The 24,446-nt window shown below is 41.8% G+C and overlaps 1 protein-coding gene across 1 annotated transcript in view; it reads left to right on the top strand.

Annotated features, from left to right (window-relative positions):
- The window catches only part of LOC120539755 (aspartate aminotransferase, cytoplasmic-like), a 40,306-nt gene extending 22,809 nt beyond the window's left edge, over positions 1-17,497 (top strand). Inside the window, exons 8-9 of the mRNA XM_039770135.1 lie at positions 13,548-13,690; positions 17,282-17,497. Coding sequence (XP_039626069.1) covers positions 13,548-13,690; positions 17,282-17,451 — 313 coding nt within the window. The 3' untranslated portion in view covers positions 17,452-17,497. The remainder of the gene's footprint in view (positions 1-13,547; positions 13,691-17,281) is intronic.
- Positions 17,498-24,446: the final 6,949 nt, after the last annotated feature.

Consider the following 24,446-nt stretch of genomic DNA (forward strand, 5'->3'; position numbering starts at 1 on the left):
GCCATAGTTGCTTTAACGTTGTTAGAAGACATCACCAATGGAAGAATTAGAAGCTACAAATTAGTATCTACAGATGATGATGAGTGGCTTCTAAGACGATTTTGATTTCTAAAAGCTATCCTATTGGTTCTGTGTACTGAACTGGCACCAGCTTTACAAAGGAGGAATTGTGCTCTACCTGCTCCTTTGCAAGTTTTGTCTACCCTCGTGTTTTTAGCCAACTGGGTGTTTCACACACATCACTAAGTCACACCATGCCAGCAGTATAGGACAGTATTGTCCGCTTATCATCCAGATATATAAGATTTTCATACACTGTGGTTGAACTGTGGAACATCAAAGTGCAATTCGTGGAGTGGTCAGTTAGACAAATTTCATCAGCCAGGAATGAGTCACCAAAAGAATGACCTGGCATTCCATCATCTTTAGCAGGAGAGCGTATAAAAATGATATCTCCACACAGTCACAGGTGCTTTTTCCAACTAGTGTGTCAAAAGGCAAGCAGGCCTTTTAAGCATAGCGAGTCAACTCATAGAGCCATGTAAAGAGCAGAGAATCCATCTGTTGTGGCACTTAGCACCAATGCTACACTATAAAGGCACCTTCAGAGAAAGAGTTTTCTTGTGTAAATAGAAAGCATTTTCATTCTATTAATGTGCTGCTCTATAGTCCACAGAAAGTTTGTTGTATTGTTCAAGCATGTAGCCTGGTGCATAATGTGGCACACAATTGTTTCTTGCCCATACCTGAAGAGATGCAGTATGATGAACAGGACCCTGACTCACCAAATGATGAGCCAATTCGGACAGTGTTGAAACTTTGCTTGAATATAATTAGCAGAATGTAAAAACAGATAAACAGCATTTATTTTTTAACCCAGCGTTTCTCAACCTTTAAGTATTTGCGATCCAAGTTTTCATAACAGTTTTAATCTGGCCCCCCTAACGTTTTTTTGAAACCCTGATTAAATTTATTCCTATTTTTTTTGCTGCCGATACACCGCTACAAGTTTTATTATACCTACTTAACGTTTATCCACATTTATCTAACTCTGTATTTATTTTTCTAGTATCAGAATGTAGGATAAGTTAATTTGTTTTGTTTCAATAGATGTATTTTTCATATTTTCGATTCTTGTTTTCTTTTTTTCACATCTTCGCACTAGGGGGGCGTGCCCCACAGGTTGAGAACCGCCGTTTTAACCAATTCATTTAATTTTATCACATAGTACAACCCTTATACTGTATTCATTAGTTCATTGGACACATCTCTTACAGCATCCATTATTGCATTTTGTGACTCTAGAACAGTCCATCAGCACACAGCCAGATGGTCGCCCCAGTGGTTTCTGAGGCAGAGGTGTGTGCGCAGTCACCGCATTAAGTTATGCTAGGCTCAGCAGCACCTAGATTTGTGTCCTCGGCATGGGATGTCAGCTTTTGTAATATTGTCTGAAACAGAATAAACAGACGGTGGGCTGTGACTCACCTTTACACGGCGACTTTGATATCTGACCACGTCTTTTTTATTTTGGCACTATGTGACTTTCTGAACTTAAACTTTCGAGTGTCTCCGCTAAATTGTTTCACATTTCATCAATTTCTTTTTGTTGTTTATACCACTGCTTAAGCCAACAACTAGTATATTTTTCCTTGCCTCCACTTCACATTCGGTGAAATTCTTATTTTTTCCATGAGCTTTTGCCATTGTCTTTTAATAAAACACTGAACAGAAGGGGCTGTTTATATTGATTTGCTTATTCAACTATGCTAAATTCTGGAAGGAATCGGGGTGAGGCTGTAGGCATGTGCACGTGTGTTAAATTTCACGTACGTTGAGATTTATAAAGGGGAAGTGTGTGTGCATACGCACATTTCCTCATTTTAGTGTGAATTCTACGCACAGCGTTATACAACAGGCCGTAGGAGATGAAACATAGTCAGAACCAGAATCCTATTGAAGATGAAACCTGTTGCATTAAACCCTAGTCGTTAGTCAGAAATCAAAGTCAGAGGGAAAAGCTGAAAGTTCAAAAACCAGAAATTTGACACAGAAAAATCAAGCTACATTTTTACATGAGTTTTTTACCCAAGTCAAAGAGTATCAGTATTTAAGGGATCACACATGCAGCGCCGTCCAAAATCACATAATAAAATGGCAGCATCTATGTGCCAAAACAAACGATGTTGTGACAACATGAAATAAATAATTGCTATGATTTAGACTCATTATACTGCAAAAGTTACTGTGCAGAAAAGTTCAAAACATTAATATATTTTTATATATACGTTTGCTTAGAAAAATGTATTCATGTATGCCTTTGCATGTCTTTGGATTGTGGGTAAAAAACTGGAACACCCAAAAGAAAATCCTGTCAGACATGGAGTGAAGGTGCTTGTGAGGTCTATTAGGGCTCGTTTATACTTCACGCTCAGAACGCGGACGCGCACGCATCATGACTGCCACGAATTCCCAGTGATCATTTGATGCGTCCTCTGAGCAGGTCCTCAGAAATTAACGTGACACGTGTGCAAGTTGCAGTACCAGCAAAAAGTCGGGGGGCACAATGTGATAAAAGTTGGAATGTGATGTTAGAGTCTCTGTTTACTATCTAAATATGACAGAAAGCCTCCATGCGGATCCTACAGGATCGATGTGCGCGCTTCAATGTTTGATGAATGGATCGATGTGGTGAAGCAAAATGCCAACATACAGATGCATTTGTGGTGCTTTTATATTCAAGCGTCGCATATTCCCGATCGTAATGACACGATACATTTTAAAAGTCTCACATACCATCTTTTGTGCTGTTTTTTTTTCTGGGGCTTCCTCCTGAACCGACAGCAGTGGCAAACAGCAATAGATCACCACACAGAACACATTAAATGTGTGATATTCCAACTCTCTGCACATTCAGAATCCTTAGATTTATACTTGATATCACTTTCATGATGAGATTCATTAAAGTATGTATGTTACATTTTACAGATAAGTCGTTAATTTCATTTAAATAATGAATACTGTTGATAATTACACACATGGGGGTGACACGGTGGCAGAGCGGTAGCACTGCTGTCTTGCAGGGAATCACGTCGCTGGTATTTTCTGCCTGGAGTTTACATGATTTCCTACTGGGTTTCCTCAGTGTGCTCCGGTTTCTTCCAAAGATATGTAGATTTGGTGAGACTAAAATGACGCTAGTGTATGTGAGTGCTTGTATTCACCTTGTGATGAGCTGAGGCCCCGTCCAGGGATTGTTTCTGCCTCGTGCCCAATGTTAGCTGGAATGGACACATCCCTGGACTGATGGATTTAATCATTAAACATCCTTTTCAGAGATATTGCGGTAAGGTGTCATTGGAATTTAATGGGTGTTCCAGGCAATTCACAACACAGCGAAGCTGAACCTGTTCTCACCGTGATACTATCTCTTCTTCCAGATTTATGTAAAGTATGCGCGCAAGTATAAACAGTAAAATGCTTGCGTAGCAGGGGTGTCTGCTGGAGCACACATCACGTTGTGTGAAGTATAAACCTGGCCAGAAGTATGAATTGGCCCTGTATTACTTGTATTAGTGACTACATGAGTGTGCCATGCATTAAGCTGGTACCCTGTTCGCTGTTGCCTTCAGGCTTGTGTCCAATGATACTAAGATAGGCTCTCATTGATGCAGAGCAGTTCTATGCTCCATTCTGTGTTGCCACAGCTTAGTGGATATGATTTAAAACACTCCGGAATCAGAGCTGAAACATTTTCAAAGTCTATAAGACTGGTAGGTCAGCTGGAAAGTGGCAATCACACTGGTAGTAACTCCGTAAATAAATACTATTCTACTGTGCATATAAAAAGTTTTCTCCCCCTTGGAAGTTTTCACATTTTATTGCTATACAACATTAAGACAAACATTAGGAAGTTTTTCTTTACAGAAAGAACGATAGACATGTGGAATAAGCTACCAAGTAGTGTGGTAGACAGTAAAACATTAGGGAGTTTCAAAACTCGACTTGATGTTTTTTTGGAAGAAATAAGTGGATAGGACTGGCGAGCTTTGTTGGGGGTAATGGCCTGTTCTCGTCTAGAGTGTTCTAATGTTCTAATTAAATCACAGTGGACTTAACTTGGCTTTTTTGGCACTGATCAACAGAAAAAGACTCTTTAATGTCAAAATGCTCTATATTAATTTCAGAAATTTAGCACAAAATAATTGTGTGTTCACCCAAGTCCGTATTTAGTAAATGGCAGTCATGACAGCCTCGAGTCATTGTGCACAAGCCTTTATCAACTTTGCACTCCTGCACACTACAGTTTTTTCAATTTTTCTTTGCAAAACTGCTCAAACTTAAGTATGCAACTATGAACTGTCCTCAGACTGCTGTATTGTTTTCCAGTTAAATTAATGAAAATAGATAAAGAAGCACAAGAGATGCACAAAGGAGTTAGCACGTGTAACTTGTGGTTAAGGTTGCTGTGTTGTCAGGAACAGCAATGCTAGTGAGTTAGCTATACCATATTAATGTTTGCTCATTACAGATGGGACAAAAAGCTGGCATGTTCTTAATCAACTCTTAACTTAATAAATATCTGAGGAAACTTTGGGTAGGTTATGTAAAGGCTGCTAAGTGCCATTTACACAATAATACAAAGCATAAAAGCCTAACAGTAATTTTTAGTAATCAAGGTCAAGATTAACAATTTTAATCCCTGAAAGGTATAACAAGTCTGTATTTTATATAGCTCATTCTGTAGGATGTACCTAATGAGAGCTTTGTGGTTTGTCATCACATTTTATACTTCACAAACTTTTCAATACCTGTTGCTGATTGTAGTCTGTGATTATTAAGTCACGTCTCTCCACATAAAAGGCCATATGAACCTTAAAATGCCATTACAAAGCATTTCAAATGTGGCCTGCTTTGTGTGTTTTAATAGATGTGATGTGTGAAACCACTGTTTGTTTATTTATTTATTTAATTATCTTTTAATTCATCCAGTCTGATCTGGCTCAAGGCATCAGTACTCTGCCCCAGCTCTAAGCACGCATATCCAGTTGCAGTGTGTGAATTCCACATTAAGCGCTTATGTTTATTTTGTCAGTGTTGTTCAGACTCATTAATGGCAACCAGAATATTTATGGAAGTATACTGCTGTCACATTATAAGTGAGGCGCCTGGAGTTCCAGGTGTATTTGTGTCATCTTCTATACCAAGAATATGACTGCGGCACAAGATGGATTTTCTTCATTGATGCCGTGCTTAAAACCAACCTGAAAAATCCAACCCAACCAACTGTTACTTTGCACACAAAGAGAAAATTGTTACGTGTTGTGGCGAGCGGCTGGGGGCGGTACCCAGCCGGGACGCCTGGAAGGACCGGAAGAGGGACTACGCCTCCTCCGGATCATGAGAGAGCAGCATCCCTTGTTGCTATGGGGACCATGAGAACAGAGCATGGAAGCTCAACCCTATAGGGGCCTGTGGTCACTGCTAGGAGGCTCCGAGATGCCTGAAAAGTCCTAGACGTCAGCACTTCCGCCACACCAGGAAGTGCCGGCAGAAGTTCATCAAGAGGCACCTGGCGCATGTCCGGGTGGTCATAAAAGGGGTCGCCTCCCTCCACTTGATAGCTGGAGTCGGGTGGAAGTGGACAGAGCTTGGAGGAGAGGAGTGGAGGTGGTGAAGAGAAGCATTGTTGAGAGGCCTGGACTGAGGGTGTGTGGTGCTGGGGCACCGGGTTGTGTGTACTTGTAAATAATGTACAATAATCATGTGTGTGGTTTTGAACCTTCAGTGTCTGCCTATCTGCGTCTGGGCTGTTTCCCACAATGGTATCCCAGATGGGACTCTCTGCCTGGTTCAAGGGAGGGACCCGTCTACAAAGATAATTTTGTGGACAGCCCGGTGCAGCAGGAGAATCCACAGACGTACCACAGTAGTGGTACGCGCACAACCCCGCGAGAGCGACTCACTCAAGGAACTGCCAACAGTTTGTGGAAGCGCCATCCCCACCTAATGCGGGAAGACAACATCCAGCGTAGCAGGAGTGTAGCAGACTCCTATGAGCGGGCCGCCACTGAAGACGCCCAGGGCGGCATCGCCTCTAGCAAGGCCATGCCGAGGAAATCCCCTCAGACAGGCGGGATCCGGGAGGTAACTTCCCTGCCCAACGGCAGTCGGCCCTGGGGAGCCGGACTTTGTGTGTTGCAGGCAGGGACTTGTCGGTGGCAGACATTTGCCGACCCACGGGGCTTCGTCAGCACGGCGGCACCAGAAGGAGCTGTGGAGGAGGAACCACTACAGCTTGGAAAGCCACGGCAGCTGCTGAGCTGCCCGGAGGCTCGCCACTGCATCAGGGGCTGGAAGGGGAAGATGGCCGAGAACCGGAAGTCTCTCCCTAAGGCAGGTGAGGGATTGGACGGTGTGTGTTGCGGACCAACGAATGTCCGTCCTGAGCCAGGTAGGGACCCGACTGGGCCAAGGAGAAGGCCCCCCAGCACGCAGCCGGCTGACATACTGTGCTTGTTGGCGGCGCTGCGCGAGCTGTAGGATTGCCTTCAGCCCGCAGAGTCGCTGTTTCAGGTAATACGTGCCCTCCGGGACGTATTGAAGGAGCTGGAGGGGAAGGCGGCTGTGTCAGTGAAGACATTGAGACAGTGGCCGGTACGGCGCGACACTGGATTCTCCGGCCAGAGCGGAGAGGCGGTGCAGGTGAGTGGAACTGGCACCATACAAGAAAAGGGAGACTGCAGCGAAAACATGATATGGCTGATCGGATTCAAGTAGCGGAGGCTCCAATAGTGGATGCAGCGGTGAGGGCTGATCGCTTGGTGAGGGCAGAGAGAGCGCAAGGGCAGTCAAGACACTGGCTGATGTATGCCAGGTGTCCAAGGGCCCTATGCCCCTAGCCAGCGTTGGTCTCATGTCGCTCTGCAAGGTCGCAGACGGCACGGGGTCTCTTCCTTTCCCATAGGGAGACCCAAGCTGTCATGGCATCCCAGAGAAAGAGGAGGACCCGGAGGAAGAGTGCCGGCTCCTCCAATAAAGAAGGACATGAGGCAGGGAGCTCATGTCTGGAGATGGGCGCCTTCTGCAGAGGCAGAGGGAAGCCCCGAAGTTGGCTGAGGAGAAGGGGTGCAAGCGGTCCCGTCAGATGTTCCAACCCGGGGGCACAGAGGTCTCGGAGAGGGGCCAAAGTGGCAAGTGCTGAGGTACCGGTCAGAGGGAGGAGCGTTGCCTCTGTATGAGACAGCGAGAGGCCGAGTGGTGGCATCAAGGCAACGTCTCTGCCCCTTGTTCCAGCTTGTGTTTTGCAGGACCAGGCCCTGGACAGGAAAGTGTCGGCTCCCCGCCGTGGGAGACCTGCTCTCGTGGGACAGGCCGCTGGCCCCTATGGGTCTCAGCTGGTGGTGGGGCAGTGTGGTGAGTGGCTGGGAGCGTAAATGTATACATTTTTTAATTATTTGTAATGTTATAATCTGTTAATGTAATCATCTGTGGGTGTACATTTCTAAAAATTAGTTTTCGAAACGCTTCATTGTGTTCACAGCTTGATTTTATAGACCATATCCGAAGCTGACTGGATTGATTTCATCATTAAGGTTCTGGCTAAAATTTTACAGCCAGATGCCCTTCCTGACACTAACCCCCTCTATTTATCCAGGCTTGGGACCAGCACCAGGTTCGGCTGGTTTGCCAACTTTATGACTAGATTATTTTACAGACCATATACAGTAGGATAAAAAGCTGGATTGCAAAATGAATGAATGACTATTGGCTTTGGAGTTCCTTGTGGGATTAATACAGTTTATCTAATCTAATCTAATCGAAGCCTATAGAATCTTTGTAAAATATTGAAGAACTATTTGACCAGAATGAAGATTACAGGTTCATCTCACCCACAGCCTGAAACAAATATGATATTTGAGTTTTGGGTAAACAATTCCTGTTATGAATAATACATTTTAGCTGTAATGGTCAACCAAATGTTTCCCTGCACTGATGTTCCACTCTAAAAGACTAAGGAGATCAAACCTCTGCAGTCCTGAACAAAGAGGGCATCCTCAGGACTGAATTGAGGGCTTCAGAAATCTTAAAAGGATTGAAGGACTGAAGAACTCACAAACAATTAAAGGTGAACTTCTTTAGTTGAAGCATTCAATGGAATCAACAGGCTTAGCTAAGATTATCTAAATTAATCAGATGATTGTAAATTGCTAAAAAATTCATGCAGAGGCTTCACTTGACAATACCAGGAGAAAATTAGAACAATAATACAAAGAGAGCAGGCTTTTTAATCCTATTCATCTAACTTCTCCAAAGTAACATAAAATCTCATATAGAAGGGCATAATGTCCTACTAACTACCACATTACTAAGCAATTTTTTCCATGTGTGTATGGTTCTTTGTGGAAAGAAAAAATTTCTAACGTTGGTGCAAAATTTAAACTTCAAAAGTGCTGTGTCCAATTGTTCTTGCTGAAAAACTGACTTGCATTTGTAAATACAGTACAGTAACAGCTGTAATCCACTGCAGTAATTCATTTTATAATTTTAAAAAGTATCACTCGTGTCTCTTCTTAATCTCTGTTAGCGCACACATCATGGCTGCCACGTGTTCCCAGCATTCTTTTGACGTGTCCTCTGAGCACGTTCTCTTAGAATGAGGGCTCTCTCTAGTGCTGCCACATGTTTTTGTATTATGGAGAGTAAAACTACATGCAGTGCCCCAGGTGAGGCATCACTAATATGTTATACAGCTTAAGCATAACCTCCCATGACTTGTATTTTATACATTGTGGAATGTAACCTAACATCCCATCAGCCTTCTTAATCGCCTCTGTTCACTGCCTGGATAAGGACAGTAGAAAGTCCACTCCAACATGCAGTACTGTCCAATAAAGGGCACTTTCAAATTTCAGGCCTCAAATTGTGTGTTCAAATTTAATATTAATTTTCATATATAATACTCCACATTTATTTACTTTAAATTTCACCTGCTATGAGTCTACCCAGGTCTGAATTTTGTCTAGGCTCATCTGTGATGATATGACTGGTATTAAGTTGTCTGCCATTTTGCATAATTTCGTATCATTTGAAAAATAAACCAACTTTTTATTCACATTCTTATCAAGATCATTCACTTATAATAAAAAAACAGCACTTCTAATAACACCTACTTCTGACAAAGTCCCTCTCCCCAAATCCCCTTTGCTTCCTCTATTTAAGCTTATACCATGAACTCCAGCATCTTTAAGTTTGATCAGTAGCCTCTCTTGCGGTACCTTATCAAAGGCATTCTGAAAATACAGATAAATAATACATGCACCTCTCTGATTGTATGCTTTTGTTGCTTAAGGGAAAGTACATTTAAAATGGAATCCAGCAAGTGCTTCTTCATCCAAGAACTAATGAAATCGGGAATGATCTAATGAATCATGTAGTTCAAACTAAGGCTCTGAAATCTTTTCAGTGGTATCTGGGAGAGCTATTGGGATATCTTGGTTATTAGCTTAACCAGACAAGCATGGTAGGCTGAATGAGCTTCTTTCTGTTGGTTTTTAAATCTGGGGGCAGTTTGATGGATAATTCATACTCACTTTCTTTGCTTTGCCTACTGTATGTCATTTGTGCATTAGCCTCTTTCAATGTGTCACCTCAGCTTTTGTGTTTCAACAAACTGTTCCAAATTAATCAGGACTGAGTGAAATGTTTAGTATGCTTTTTGAGAGAATGTCCTTCTCCTCTTGAATTGTACCTGATGCTGCAGGGATGCAGGGAAAGGCTCCAGAACTGGAATAGCTGTGCCAGAAAATCAAAGGAGAGATGGATGTTTTTGATACATAATACAACTGACCACACAGTGTAGGCAGGCAACTACAGTACAATATCATCCGCGGTGTGAAGAAACTTCATTTAAAAATGCAGTTAGGTTCAGAAACGTGTGAGCCACTCTCTGATGTGCTTGTCTTCTGTTAGCAACCACTAGCTACAGAATAGATAGATAGATAGATAGATAGATAGATAGATAGATAGATAGATAGATAGATAGATAGATAGATAGATAGATAGATAGATAGATAGATAGATAGATAGATAGATAACACTTTATTTGTCCCAAAGGAGAAATCTGGCTTTTTACAGAAGCTCTTTAAATAAATAAAACCATAAATTAGATAAGCAAATAAATAAATATACACACACTTATATCTGAACACACACCAGAATATCTATAAAATAAGAAAAATAAAAAGAAACTAAACTTCTAGCTTGGGTGTCATAGTCACTTTTGGTCCTCCGGTGACCATCACAAGGAATTCCAAAAGAAAAGCCTAGTCTGCTCTCTTTTTCTATGCTAATTCACCACAAACTGTAAAGTAAATAGACATAGAATATCTATTAGTTTTATAAATCCCCTTTTTCTGCTGTGGTGGGATTTTTTTCTTTAGGTTTGCAAAGACTTCTGTGTCTCTGTGGCTTTTCTTGTGGGTACTTCAGGTTACAAAACCAAACTTAAATGGAGATAATGAAAAAGAAAGGAATGCAAGATTCACCAAAGTCAATCAGGCATTTGCTTCACTGTGACCTGTATGGAAAAATAAAAGCCTGTACTGTAACACCAATACATTTAAGTCAAACGAGCTCTTATTATAGCTTAGAATGCTGGAAGAAAACAAGGACCGAAAACTAGATGTTTTTCAGACAAAATGTCTCAGACGCATCAAAGGAGTATTCTAGCCAAATACAATCAGAAATGAAGACCGACTTCAGTCAGCCAATGAAGAGCCACTTCCAGCGGTTATCCAGAAGAGTAATAGATGGAGATGCTTGGGCCACATCGTGTTTATGCAACCTGATGCTTTACCTAAGGTTATTATTATACTGGACACCACAAGAGGCAGCCCCAGAGAGACATGGCACTGATCTGTGGAGAAAGGTCAGAAAGGATGTGGCCTGACATGGGCAACAGCCAGAAAAAAAGGCAACAGACTCCCCTGTTGTGGAAAACTCTTGTGAAAGCCTCATGTACCAGTGACTGACTAACATGTTTCAAAATGTATTTTCATGGACCCACCACTGTTTTGATTTGGAGACTTTAAGTGGTTTTGAAGGATTAATTTGGCCCATATATCACTTCTTGCTGCCAAATACACAGTCACTCTTATTCTTATCGTATGTATCTTTTATTTTGTTAAGATCCTGGTTGTTAGTTGAACCTTTTGCCCCAATTCCGCTCCCACCTACAGGCTCAATGCTAACTCTTGACATGAAGGTTGTTAAAGGTGGTGCCCTTGTCCTGGACATCCTTCTACTCTATAATATACTAAGCTGACTTCACCTGAAGTACTGTGTGGGGGATTGTTATAACACAACAAACCAGACATGGCAAAGAGGAACAACCAGGAGTCCTTAAGCCAAGGGAATTAGCCTGGTTAGCCTAGAGCAGAAAAGGCTGTGTGGGGACCTAATCCAGGTCTTCAGCGTTCTCAAATGTAACAATAAAACTGATCCAGAAAAGTTCTTTTAATTAACTCTTTCAGGGCTGATGTTGACTTTTGTCAAAATTCAGGGGTAGAGGACAGTAATCAGCTGTAAACTGCAACAAAACTCGCCCTTACGTTTTAGTTCGACTCTCTTTACTAGAAAGAAAGTTGCATATCTTTGTTGATTGAACCTTGATTCCCAATGCGTGCATGAGTAGTGAAGAGCAAACAACCTCTAAAATGGCATCAACATCTGGTGAGACACCAAAGCTAATGTGCAAAGCAAAAATACTCCATGGACATGTTTCGTAATTTCGTTGAATAGGACTCTGACTTGTCGAACTCCGAGTCTGATTCAAGTGAACTGGAGAATGAAATTGAGGTGCCAGCATCAGCTGATCGGTCCCCAGCTGATCGTGGTGCTGAACACTTTTGTGTAGCTGATGTGCCTACAGCAGCGTTCGCCTGGGATGACCACCACTTACGATGACAAGAGGTTACAAACCATATTGCGTCACACTGCGACCACCAGCGCCACCCACCTGCCAGTCAGCTGGCCCACTGTGCATTCCTGCTGACCATCAAAGTGCCCCTGTCCTTAGATGCCAAACATGCACCAACAGCAGACACAGATATTTTAGTAGCGACAGATATTTTAGGTTGATTTATGTGAGAAAGAGTTGCTTTGTGTGCTTTTCAGAAAACTACGTTTTTTGTAAAAAATATTCAGCCCTCAAAGAGTTAAATAGTCAGGTCAGGTCAGGTTGGGGAGTATGCACTTGTACATCGCGCTACCACACCCACCACACGACAAAACAGCTCAGGATCTTGGATGGCAACTCCCCAGGCAGACACGCAGTCCAGTCCCCCCACTGGAAATGATCCTCTATCTTTTATGTGGGCGTCTCCTTGGCTTGGTCCAGCCACTCGGGTCCTCAACAATGAGGATCCTGCGAGCTGGATCACCCTTGGGGAATTGCGCTACATGGCTATGGTGCTGTACCTGACGCTCCTTCACAATGCAGATAATGTGCCTCATTCGGGACTCCATGAGCAACCGTGCATTCGACACAAAGTCAAACCAGCGATACCCAAGGATTCTGCAAAGAGACACAGTACCAAAGGAATCCAGTCTTCATCTCAGGTTACTGGATAATGTCTATATCTCGCAACCGTATAGCAAGACAGAAAGCACAAGGACTCTAAAGACTTTGTTCTTTTGCAAAGATATTGGGAGCGCCACACACCCCTTTCCAGCGACCTCATGACCCCCACCATACTCTCCCAATCTGTCTACTGAGTTCATAGTAAGAGTCACCAGAGACATGAATGTGAATAGTGCACTACGTATTTGAAGGCAGCAGTAGAAAAACGTTGTGAGAATCAGGAACAAATTGCCAAGATAGACACTTAGCATTTGAGGTAATTCGGACACCTTAGCTATGACCAAATCATTTGATGGACAAGAAAAGGTTATATTTATGTAACTCCTTCCTTGATTTCAAATTCAGTGTTCCTTGGTAAGTTGTGGCTTTTACATGCCCTTAAGGGTGTCACTGATTTCCTGAGCAGGAGTCGGTCCTTTTGCAAGAGCATCCATACATGTCAAATGTTCTTTAAAGAGCTGAGCCCCCAAAGACCTGAGCAACCAAAGCATTTCCCATGTTGCCACTCTGTCCTATTAAAACTGCATAGCTCAACATATTAACAGTTATCCATCCATCCATCCATTTTCTAACCCACTGAATCCGAATACAGGGTCACGGGGGTCTGCTGGAGCCAATCCCAGCCAACACAGGGCACAAGGCAGGAACCAAACCTGGGCAGGGTGCCAACCCACCGCAGGACACACACAAACACACCCACACACCAAGCACACACTAGGGCCAATTTAGAATCGCCAATCCACCTAACCTGCATGTCTTTGGATTGTGGGAGGAAACCGGAGTGCCCGGAGGAAACCCACGCAGACACGGGGAGAACATGCAAACTCCACGCTTGGAGGTATGTTTAGATTAAATTTGTTTTTCTATATTAATCAAATTTTATCTTGATATATTTTATTTGCAGGAAAGAGGGGTTGCGAGCAATAGCAGAGCGGACAATGTTAATGCGTGAAATGTTGAAGGAGAAACTAAGGATGCTGAGCATTCCTGGCTCTTGGGACCACCTTTCCCAACAGTCTGGGCTGTATTGCTGCACAGGACTAAGGGGTGAGTAGTTCTTCATATATGTCGGTTGGCCGTAAAAACTCAAACCATATACAGTATAGCAACAGTGGCATCACTCTCGTTTCAATGAACATGAAGACATAACAGATACAGGATACTGTGCTTTTATTTAAAATAAGACAACAACAAGCTAGTGTTCAAAAGTGCAGGAATGACTTGAAAAAATCTCATGACCAAAGTCTCATCTCGTGGGACTTGAAAAAAATCTTCCAAAAAGTCTTGTCTCGTCACAGGATTTTTTTATATTAGAGAGAAAGATATTAATTAGATCTGACTTTCTATTGTCAGTCTTAAAGTATAATTATTTAAAGTAGAAAACCTTTTTTCTTTTAAGAGTGAAGGTTTGTTTTGCACTTTAGTGGTTAAATTCTGCTTAACAATACCTGGTTGACTTTGTTTTTAGTATGCTTACATTTATTAGACATTATCATAGTATTAATTAATGATAATAATCCAAGTAAATGTGGTATATCTTTGTTTTTGTTGATTAATCTGTGGAAAGCACCTTCAGTTGCATGTAAATGTATGATAAGGTGCTATATAAATAAACTTCTTCTTATTATTATTCTTATTATTATTTCCTCTCAGATGTCCGTGTCAACCACCTTAATTATTCACTTATCTACTTTCATGACTTCTTTGTGGATGTCATGGTCTTGTTTCATATTTCATTTTTCTCTGGCTTTATTTTAATTTCTTTTTGTTTTTTATTTTTTCCTCTTAAAGATGTTTTTTATCCACTGAGTTAATTTGTGTTTTTAGTATTTTGGGTTTCTGTTGTGTTAAGAGAGGTTGGGAGCATGTTTCTGTTTCACATGGATGCCACCATCTTTATTGTAGCAGTTGTTATGGCGTAGCTGTGGGCACATCCAAGGTTACAGTGCATGCGTCATTGGAGGGGGCAAAGGCATAAAAGTCAGCTCCATAGACCTCCTGGTACCCAAAGTTGTTGGAATGTGCCTTCTTGATTTTCTGGTTCAATAGAATCCTTGCTTTATTCTCTGACTTTGATCTTGTTTTTTTTGGTGAAAGATGATCTAGGCTTGGCTCTCAAAAAATATTTAATCTTCTTGTTGTGCATTCAAATCTTACTTGTCTCTGCACATGGGCTCTATTTTGAGGTGAGCTTCCAAGTCTTGTTTTTTGCGTACCACCCCAAATGTCTCAGAGGTGCCAATGAACTCTTATTGTTCTTAGGTCATCTGTTCTTGATAATGTGCATCTCCTAGTCTGTTTTTCCGCCTGCCAGTATCGTTCAGTGCCAGTGTCTTCTCCTCCAATACTCTTGTGATGGACACAGCATCCATAAATCACATGTGGACAAGTTCTCAATTACACTTCAGGGCCAAAGGAATTTTGGAATGAGGTACTTTGATATCATGATGCTAAAGATCTAACACCTCTCACAGATACAGACTCCTCAAAGCCAAGTATTCAACATGTCTGACACTGGAGGGTCCTCACTATTAAACATTTTTTGCACATTTGATATTTTTAATTAATTTAAATTAAAAAATGCTGAGCAACAAATTAAGCTTTTACATTTCTGCAGATTCTTCTGCACAGTAACTCAGCTTAAAGTGGCTTAAGCTTTTCAAAGCTTTACCACGAATGGCCAGTGTGATAAAAAATCAGGCAGCAGACAGAAAAAGGTTTGGGGATGGCCACCTCATATACTGAAAATCAGCAAATGAAAAGAAACATGTCTTTAAAGACGCGGAGTTCACAACTAACTGACTAACAGATTGAGACTGCTCTATAAATATGGTGGAGCAGGAACTGATGTGGCAGGAAAGGGAATTCTGGGTAGCAGAAATGATGTCAGGGTTGGCAGGAAGTGATGTCAACAGTGGGTGGATCAATGATAGTGTCATTAAGTATCATTATCTTTGGCTGGGCTGAAGACAAATAAGAGGAGAGACGATTGTAGTAATGTGCGACCCCGTGGGTGAGCGCTGTGAGGCACCGGTGTGTTTGGACACATGGAGTTGGTATAACGGCCAGTACGGGCTCCTCCGCACGTGTTCATTTTTACACGCCGGTGTCCGCACAGCCTGCCCAGTGCAGCCGGGTTAAGATGTGACATGCCTGAAAGAAAAAGCCGGCATTTGCCCATGTAAACTATTTTGAGTCAGAGATGGGGAACCCATATTGTTACTTACTGTTGGCTGTCCAGGGGGTGTTACACACGTGACCGACAGGGGTTCGAGTTTAAATACAAAATTGCTTGGGGCGTGTCGTGGCACATGGCGTGAACGTGCCAGCGTCTACCTGGATAGGTGTGTGGGGTAGACTGGGTGGCAGATTGGCTAGATAATCCTGCCGGTTATATTTAAGGAGTTGCCAGCCAACAGGGGTTGCCAGCGGACCTAAAGGTGAGGTAGGAGTAAGTACTGCTGAACAATTGGAGGAGCAATTGTGATTTTGGCGCCTTTGTAATATTCTTTTGTATATATAGTTCTATATCTCCTAGTGATCATTTTTGGTGGAGGTATATATACTTATCTGATGCTGGGATCATTTTGATTTTGGGTTTGATGTAATTGTTTTTGTATATACACACACTTGTTTTTGTTCTTGTGCATTTTTTTTTCTTTCCTGTTGGAGGAGCTTCTAGAGACAGAAATGGAAGTGTGTGTGTAGTTTTTGTAGGAGTGCACTGTTTCTGTAAATATTTTGTAAATAACACTATTTGAGCCTGTAAACTGCCACCTATGCACATGTGGGTGACTCCAGCTATGCTCTTCAATTGCAATATCTTCAAATTACTGCTGATTCAAGTTTTTCTCTCTGCCAAGCCAGTAACCCAATATCTGTGTTCTTCTAGCACAGATTCTTTCACTGTTAGTAAAAAAGTAAAACCTGGGAAAAGAAATTTGTTTTTGAAGGACTGGGATTTTTCTTCAAATCTACTAATAAAGTCTATAATTTGACAGTTACATTTCAGAATTGATTGTAACAGATAGGGGGTGCTGTCGTCCCCTTGAACCCTCAGAGCAGACGCCAGACACTAGATAAAAGTCCAATAATTTGACTTTTTATTATAATACAGTGCACAAAGCACCCTACACTCCACAATACTCATACAATAATTACTACAATAAATCAATAACCAATCCTCCTCTCCCAGACGCGTTGTCCCTCTGCAACCTGACTCAGTTTAACCCTGGGATCTCCCACAGTCCTTTTTATAGTTCTTGACCCGGAAGTGTTTCTCTCTCTGTCCATGTGACTGGTAACACTTCTGGGTCAGATACAAAAAAACTCCTTTTCTTCAACCCGGAAGTACGTCGTTTCTTCTGTCCCCGTGACTGTGATGTACTTGCGGGTTTTAATGAAAACAATCCTTGAGTCTCCCTACAGCGTCCTCTGGTGGCCCCCAGGGTATCCAGCAGGGTTGTGAAGGAAAACTCCAATATCCATGATTCCCTGCTGGCATTCGGGGCACCTCCAAGCTGCAGGGAGGGCTCCATCTGGCGGCCTGGGGGTATTGGCCGCGATGACTGGCTGGCCATATACCACATGATGTAGAAGTGATGCAAATTAATGTTTTTTGTTTTTTTTTACCATCAGATGATGAAGTGGAGTTCTTGGTGAGGAAGCAGCATGTCTACCTGCCATCCAGTGGGAATATAAACATCTCCACTCTCAACCATCAGATTGTGGACTATGTAGCAGAGACAATATATCTTGCTGTGACAAAGGAAGATCCGTTTCACAAACCATCAACTATTCACTTGTAAAGCTGCATTCAGTCACCAGGCCAGAAGAACACTCAGAACCTCACCACTGCAGATGAGATTTTTTTGTCTTAAGTAGAGTTTTTGAGCCTGCTCCATGTTACTTTTTGATATTTCTGGTACAAATAGATAGTAATGTAATGTGAAAGAAATAGATAATTGCTAATAGTTTATATAGTCTTCCATGTTGTTTTTTAAAGAAATCCGAATAATGGTTATTGTTAACTACATGAGCTGTTCTTGATAGACTTCCTTTTTAGCATGTCTGTGTGAATGAAGAAAGTGAGTGCAGTTTATCTTATTCTTCTGGAAAGATGTTTTACTGTGGTCCTATTTTAAAAATGTCCAACTAGTAAGTCCCCTACATGCAAACGAGTTCTGTTCCAAGAGCGCGTTCACAAGTCCAGTTTGTTTGTGAGTCCAACAAAGTTAGCTTAGGCACCCAATGAACACAATGCAGTCCCCAACCGTCAACTCCTATAGAAAACATGTACATGCACAGCTATTTGTACATAAGAAAGTGCTTTTAAAAGTTCATATTTGTATTTTTTGTTATAGATTTCTATTGCATTTTAACAGCAAACAGCTGAAAGTTATTTTTTATTCCCAATGTTTTCCATCATCTGATGTCAGTACAGTAAATTTGTTTACTGCTATTGATCAAGCCTGTGTTTGCTGACCTAGCATACCTCTCTCTCATCAGCTCTTCTCAAAAACATAATATTTGCACTGTATGTACAGTACAAATAACCTTTAAAGGTTAATATTTTTACTGTGTAATTTTTGAGACCCTGACAACCCCCCAACTGTGCTGTGCGGCAAAACTATGTTAACGCAGGCAAGGATTGCTTGTCCACCGCCAATGCACCTGCAATTTCAGAGGAACGCTGTGCAATGCATCGGTCGCCTGCTAGTTGATGTGGGGAACATTTAAAAGCAGCCGCTGACTTGGCCGTGTGTCCACTTGCTGTTTTCACACTTGTGCATGTAGTCTGTCTACTCCTTTAATTTGAGAAGGGAGCGACTGCAAGATGACGACGGTATCACTGCGTGTGTGCTGGGGTTCCTGAGGGTGCTGAAGAGACAGCCCCCACTTCGATAACTTTGAGATGACAATATAAACTGATCCTTTTTTTTAGAAATCTGGACTCACCTGTTGTGCAAGTCTGTGACCCACATATTATTTACATACAGTGTCTTTGTATTGATTTTGAGAGCATTTTAACAACAGATTATAATGTTTTCAGTCAGCTGATCTCAGTTGACTTCTTCTTCTTCTTTCGGCTGCTCCTGTTAGGGGTTGCCACAGCGGATCATTTTCTTCCATATCTTTCTGTCCTCTGCACCTTGTTCTGTTACACGCATCACCTGCATGTCCTCTCTCACCACATCCATAAACCTTCTCTTAGGCCTTCCTCTTTTCCTCTTTCCTGGCAGCTCTATCCTTAGCATCCTTCTCCCAATATACCCAGCATCTCTCCTCTGCACATGTCCAAACCAATGCAATCTCGCCTTTCTGACTTTGTCTCACAGCCGTCCAACCTGAGTTGACCCACACATAGGAAAAAGATATTCCATGATCCATGTTCCATGATCTTGTCCATGTTCTTCAGAATCATGCAGATGGTTAAACAGTTCAAATTATATGAAGAAGCGGTGTCGATCATCTTTTCGCCTCCCTCTACTCTCTCTATTATTTTCACTTTGGTTTCCATCGTTATTGCCTGGCACTTCTTAGTAGTACATAACAGCTGCTTTTATGCTTAATTCCAGACATCTCGGGCTTAAAATAGATAATTTTAACTCAACATATCAACATAAGCAGCGATACAGCCAAAAGCACAACCACTTGTAGAAGACTCACGCACATGACTGAGAATGTAAGCAATAATAGCGTGGGTTTTGTGCTCTGTCTAGTGGCAGGCACGTGACTTACCTTATGCACTGCCTTGAAATTTGAAGTTATGGTGCATTTTTTAATTTTTCACTTATTTAAATAATTTTTAATTTCTTGGACATGCACATTCACATCTTTGAAAGTTCTTAACTTGAAGGTTCATATGTAGGGGACTTACTGTACTGAAAAATGCTTAGTAATAATAGACAGGCAATGTACTGTAGTGTAGCGGTTAAGACTTCAAACACTAAGATTATGGGTTCAAATTCTGCTACTGCTTCTGTGTGACCATGAGCAAGTCACTTGAACTGCTGCTGCTCCAACTGGAAAACAAAAAAAAATGGTTAAAGGCGCCATCCAAATAAGTAAATGTAATGTTAGTAATTGGTATTGTCATGCATGCAGATTATGGCTAAATTCTTACTTACCATGATTAACAAGTTAAACAAAGTAGTTCAAAGCACATGATTTCTTTTTAATTGACAGAGAACACAAATCAGTTTATCTGGTATTTCCACTTGTTCTTTTATAGTCTCAGTATAGCTGTGTGTAGATAAGGATGTTGGAATTACTCAGTCACGTAACTTTAGCAAACATATTGATGGAAACTGGTATATCCATCTTCCCAATAATACTTAAACCATATTTGACTGGGTATCTGTGACAATCTGGATTAATATGTCTTTTGGCTGCCTGAACGTGGAACCGTTGATAATGAAACAAAGGACAAGTTGGGCAAATGAGAACCCACACAGTTAGCAAGGGTAGCAGTTAATGTGAATAAAAACTTTTATTTATAGACAGTCATAGGCTCAAAAACCCAAAGTTGCAAAAATGCACTGTAAGTCTATAAATAAATAATCCATCCATAAAACCAATGATCAGTGGAGGTTAAAAAGTCCACAATCAGACAATAAATAATGCATTAAAACTGAGGTTAAAATCAGAGTCACGGTGCTTCTCCTCTAAATATTAACATCTCTTCTGCTTAGCCCAAGTGGAACCAGGCAGCATGAGGAGACGTCTTCCTGACAGGCACAGTCAACCAGTAAATTCTAAATCAGGTCCCTTACCGCCAATCCTTCGGCGTTCTGCATGGCACCATGTTGAGCCTTGCTGCAACATCCACGGAAGCCTTCATGAGCACTTGGTCCATCCAGCTTTTCAAGGTGCTCTACCCCTCAAGCACTGGCCAAAACTCTATTTCTGGGGCCACTCCTGACTGCCTGCCTTTGCCTCTGCAGGACCGGCACCGCCACGATCCTAAACTTTTTTTTTATCGTTGTTCTACACTGCTCTCATGCTTCGACTTCCTTTTTAAACTACTGTGGGACACAGGTGTGGCAATCATGACTCCGGTCCTAACAAGAGAATAGGGCAGTCCCGCATGTGCTCACTTGAATGCAGGATCACCCATTCTCACATCTGTCCCCAGAGGCACTCCACCATGCTACTTATGCCTCACCCAAAAACCTGAGTGCGCTATTTATTTAAAAATGAACATGCCACAGTCCCACTATATCACAGTATCCTGTGGCAACTAAGGGCTGCTCTGTAAACTGACAGAGAGTACACCAAATAAATGTTACAGCTTGTTGTGATGGGGTCCTAAGGTGACCCTTTTCTCCCATTTATACTCTTTTTTACATAGACATAATAAAATACACCAGATCCCAGCTATATCTGTCATATTTTATACTATCTTTTATATCTATGACCTCAGGCAACAAGACAGAGCACCAAAACAGGGCAGGAGCAAAAGGTAAATATTTATTTATTATATATTATAGATAATATTTCCAAAATATAAGCAGGGTACAAATATGAGTGTTGGTTAAAATAATAAAACCTGCTAATAGTCTACCAGGTGGCTCTCTGTCTTATTATGTTGATTGGTTACTGTTCATAGTACCCCTTTGGCGTTTTAATGGAGTGTCCGAAACAGGCAGCATGGCCTGACTGAATACGTCTGCAGGGAGAGATAGACATATCAGGATGGAATATGGCACAGCAAGGGCCTTCAACATGCAGACCTCCTCTTATTGTGGTCTTGTTTCCTCAGTTCAGCCCTGCCAGCATTTTCTCCAGTTAAAATGGATGTAGACATGTAGTTCCACACAAATAAGAAAGAAAAAATATATAGGTAATTAAGTTGTAAACTACAACAACAACAACATTTATTTATATAGCACATTTTCATACAAACAGTAGCTCAAAGTGCTTTACATAATGAAGAATAGAAAAATAAAAGACACAATAAGAAAACAAAATCAATCAACATTAATTAACATCGAATAAGAGTAAGGTTCAATGGCCAGGGGGGACAGAAAAAAAAATAAAACTCCAGACGGCTGGAGAAAAAAAAAAAAATCTGTAGGGATTCCAGACCATGAGACCACCCAGTCCCCTCTGGGCATTCTACCTCACATAAATGAAACAGTCCTCTTTGGATTTAGGGTTCACATGGAAGGGGTTGATGAAGATGGTCACGTAGACTTCTGCCTTTTAATCCATCCATCATTGTTGGAGCATCATGAAGCTTTGAGTAGGTGGAGGTGGTGCAGGCCACCACCACAAAGAAACCGGAAAAAGAAACAGAAAAGAGAGTAGGGGTCAGTACGGAGACTAGGGGTCGGACTAGCCCACTTTAGTCAATTCTCTCCCTCCCCATCACACATGGTGCTCTCCTTATCAGTGAAACTTTATGAGAGGAAATTGCAGTAGCTTCCTTTCCTTTAAAATTTGATAATATTAGATATTAACATCCCTGTCTTTTTAAAAAGTTTAAAATATGATTTTATTAGACATTAATTTAAAAAAATACTATTAAATTAAGGGTTGTACTGTGGCACAGTGGTTGCGATGCTGCCTTGCAGTAAGGAGACCTGAGTTTGCTTCCCGGGTCCTTCCTACGTGGAGTTTGCATGTTCTCCCCGTGTCTGCGTGGGTTTCCTCCAGATGCTACGGTTTCCTCCCACAGTCCAAAGACATGCAGGTTAGGTACATTGGCAATCCTAAATTGTCCCTAGTGTGTGCTGGGTGTGTGTGTGTGAGTGCCCTGCGGTGGGCTGGCGACCTGCCTGGGGTTTGCTCCTGCCTTGCGCCCCGTGTTGGCTGGCATTGGCTATAGCAGACCCCCGTACCCTGTGTTAGGATATAGTGGGTTGGACAATGACTGACTGACTGACTACTAAATTATATTACTAGACATTATTCTCCATTACAGATGCTTATTTTTAACTTTGTTAGGCTTTGTGGTCTAATGATCCTAGCAAAATGTCTTCTTTTGCTTGAAGTCCTCACTTCAGACTTCGGGTAGGTCTTTTTATTGGAGTAGCTGGAGCAGCCTTTCAGACAGAGTGCTTCTTCATTTTGAAGTCAAAGTGATCTGTCACCAATTAGCTCTTTTTATGTCTCCCTCCCTGGGTTGTAATTAGAAGGGGAGGTCTTAATAGGCCAACTTGCATTTCTGCACTTCTCCTGACCCTTTTGAAACAACTTTTAGTTTCTGGAATTCCAGCTCCTCTCAGACAGACGTGCACTCTGAGACACGTAGAGTTCTTAATTCCCATCCCCTTTCACCTTCACTCTGCCCTCAGAGTATCTGTCAGGGATCAGCAAACTTAATTGTGACAGTACAAGTAATATATCCTCTTCTCTCAAGCTGGCACCAAGCAGTGTCACTTTGCTTTAGCTTATGACTAATGTAACTACCATACAGGATAGATGGGCATCCCAGCTAAGAGAGGGGAAGAATCCTTACCCAGACAGGAAGCCTCAAGCGCATGAATGGGACTCCTGTCCATGAGAGGAGCAGTTCCCTTGCCCGGACAGTAAGCCCCAGGTGGATGGACAGGCGTCCCAACCATTTATACAGTACCTACAATACCTTTCCTGTCTAGGATAGAAAGGAAGGACAGGAAAGGACTACAGCCCCACTGAGGTCTGGGGGTGCCACAAGAGGGTACTGCAGGGAGATACACTCCTTAATATTTGGGACTTCCTTATGATCTGGAAGTGCTTCCAACAGTGAAACCCTGGCACCAGAAGTACTCCCGGGTCCTCGATAAAATGGACTGCACTGCCTTGTGAGTCGGAGCTGGGAGGAAGGAAGGCAACACTTGACTCAAGGAGAGCAGTGCAGTGGTGGTGGAGAGGGGAGAGGAAGAGAAAGGAAGAAGAACCTTGTGTTTGCCTTTATGTTTACAAGGTATTTGTAATAAACACACCCTTTATTTGAACCCGGGACTGTCTGGTGTGTTCATGTGTGGGGTACGGGGCTTGCTGGTGCCCCCTAGCCTTCAAACTAAAAATACATCAGCAAATGTTTCTTGAGACAACTGAAATAAAAATTCTGAAATTACAAAAATTGTCATGGTTAGCAGCGGACAGTTGCTTACTTTGGTATTTCATCTACAAAAATGATGATGTAGTTATGTAGAAAGACAGGAACCACCCCAGCGGTTCACACTGCTGCCTCACAAGCTGTTCCAAGGATCGGAGTTTCCAAGTACAGATTGTGTGTGGAGTTTATCGATCATTCCTGTGCCATTGTGGATGACTTTAGCCCCTCATGACCCAGTAATGGAATACACAATTCAAGAAATGCAAAAATGAGTAAATAAATAAAGCGATTAATGATGAGCAGGCATGAGTGAAAATAACAGCATACTCTGCAGACAGGAATTGAATTTAAAGTCAATTACATCTGCGTGCTCTATTTCTGACTTGGCAAGATGCAAACAGAGACTGCATAACAACATGTTTAAGTAAATTGGGATCTTAATTGAGGACATAAATTACTTTTAGATTAAAACTGTTTGAAAAGAAATTCTGCAACAATTAATCAAGATGATTGTTACATTATGACTGTTTTATTCATTTTAAAATATAGCAAATATAACAAATAATAATAATGCATGCCAGGAACAACTGCTTCTATCTCAATCAACAAGACCTCCCGACAGTCTCAAGATGAGTTTTAAAGAAAGACAGGAGTCGCTCTCCTTCCAAACCATAAAGCACTCAGCTTAAATACTTAAAGGCAAGACGAAGTGTCTTTGACCATTCTTAAGCAGCAGGACTTGTCTGGAGTTTGCTC

The sequence above is a fragment of the Polypterus senegalus genome, chromosome 11, assembly GCF_016835505.1.
Source record: "Polypterus senegalus isolate Bchr_013 chromosome 11, ASM1683550v1, whole genome shotgun sequence".
Classification (NCBI taxonomy): domain Eukaryota; kingdom Metazoa; phylum Chordata; class Cladistia; order Polypteriformes; family Polypteridae; genus Polypterus; species Polypterus senegalus.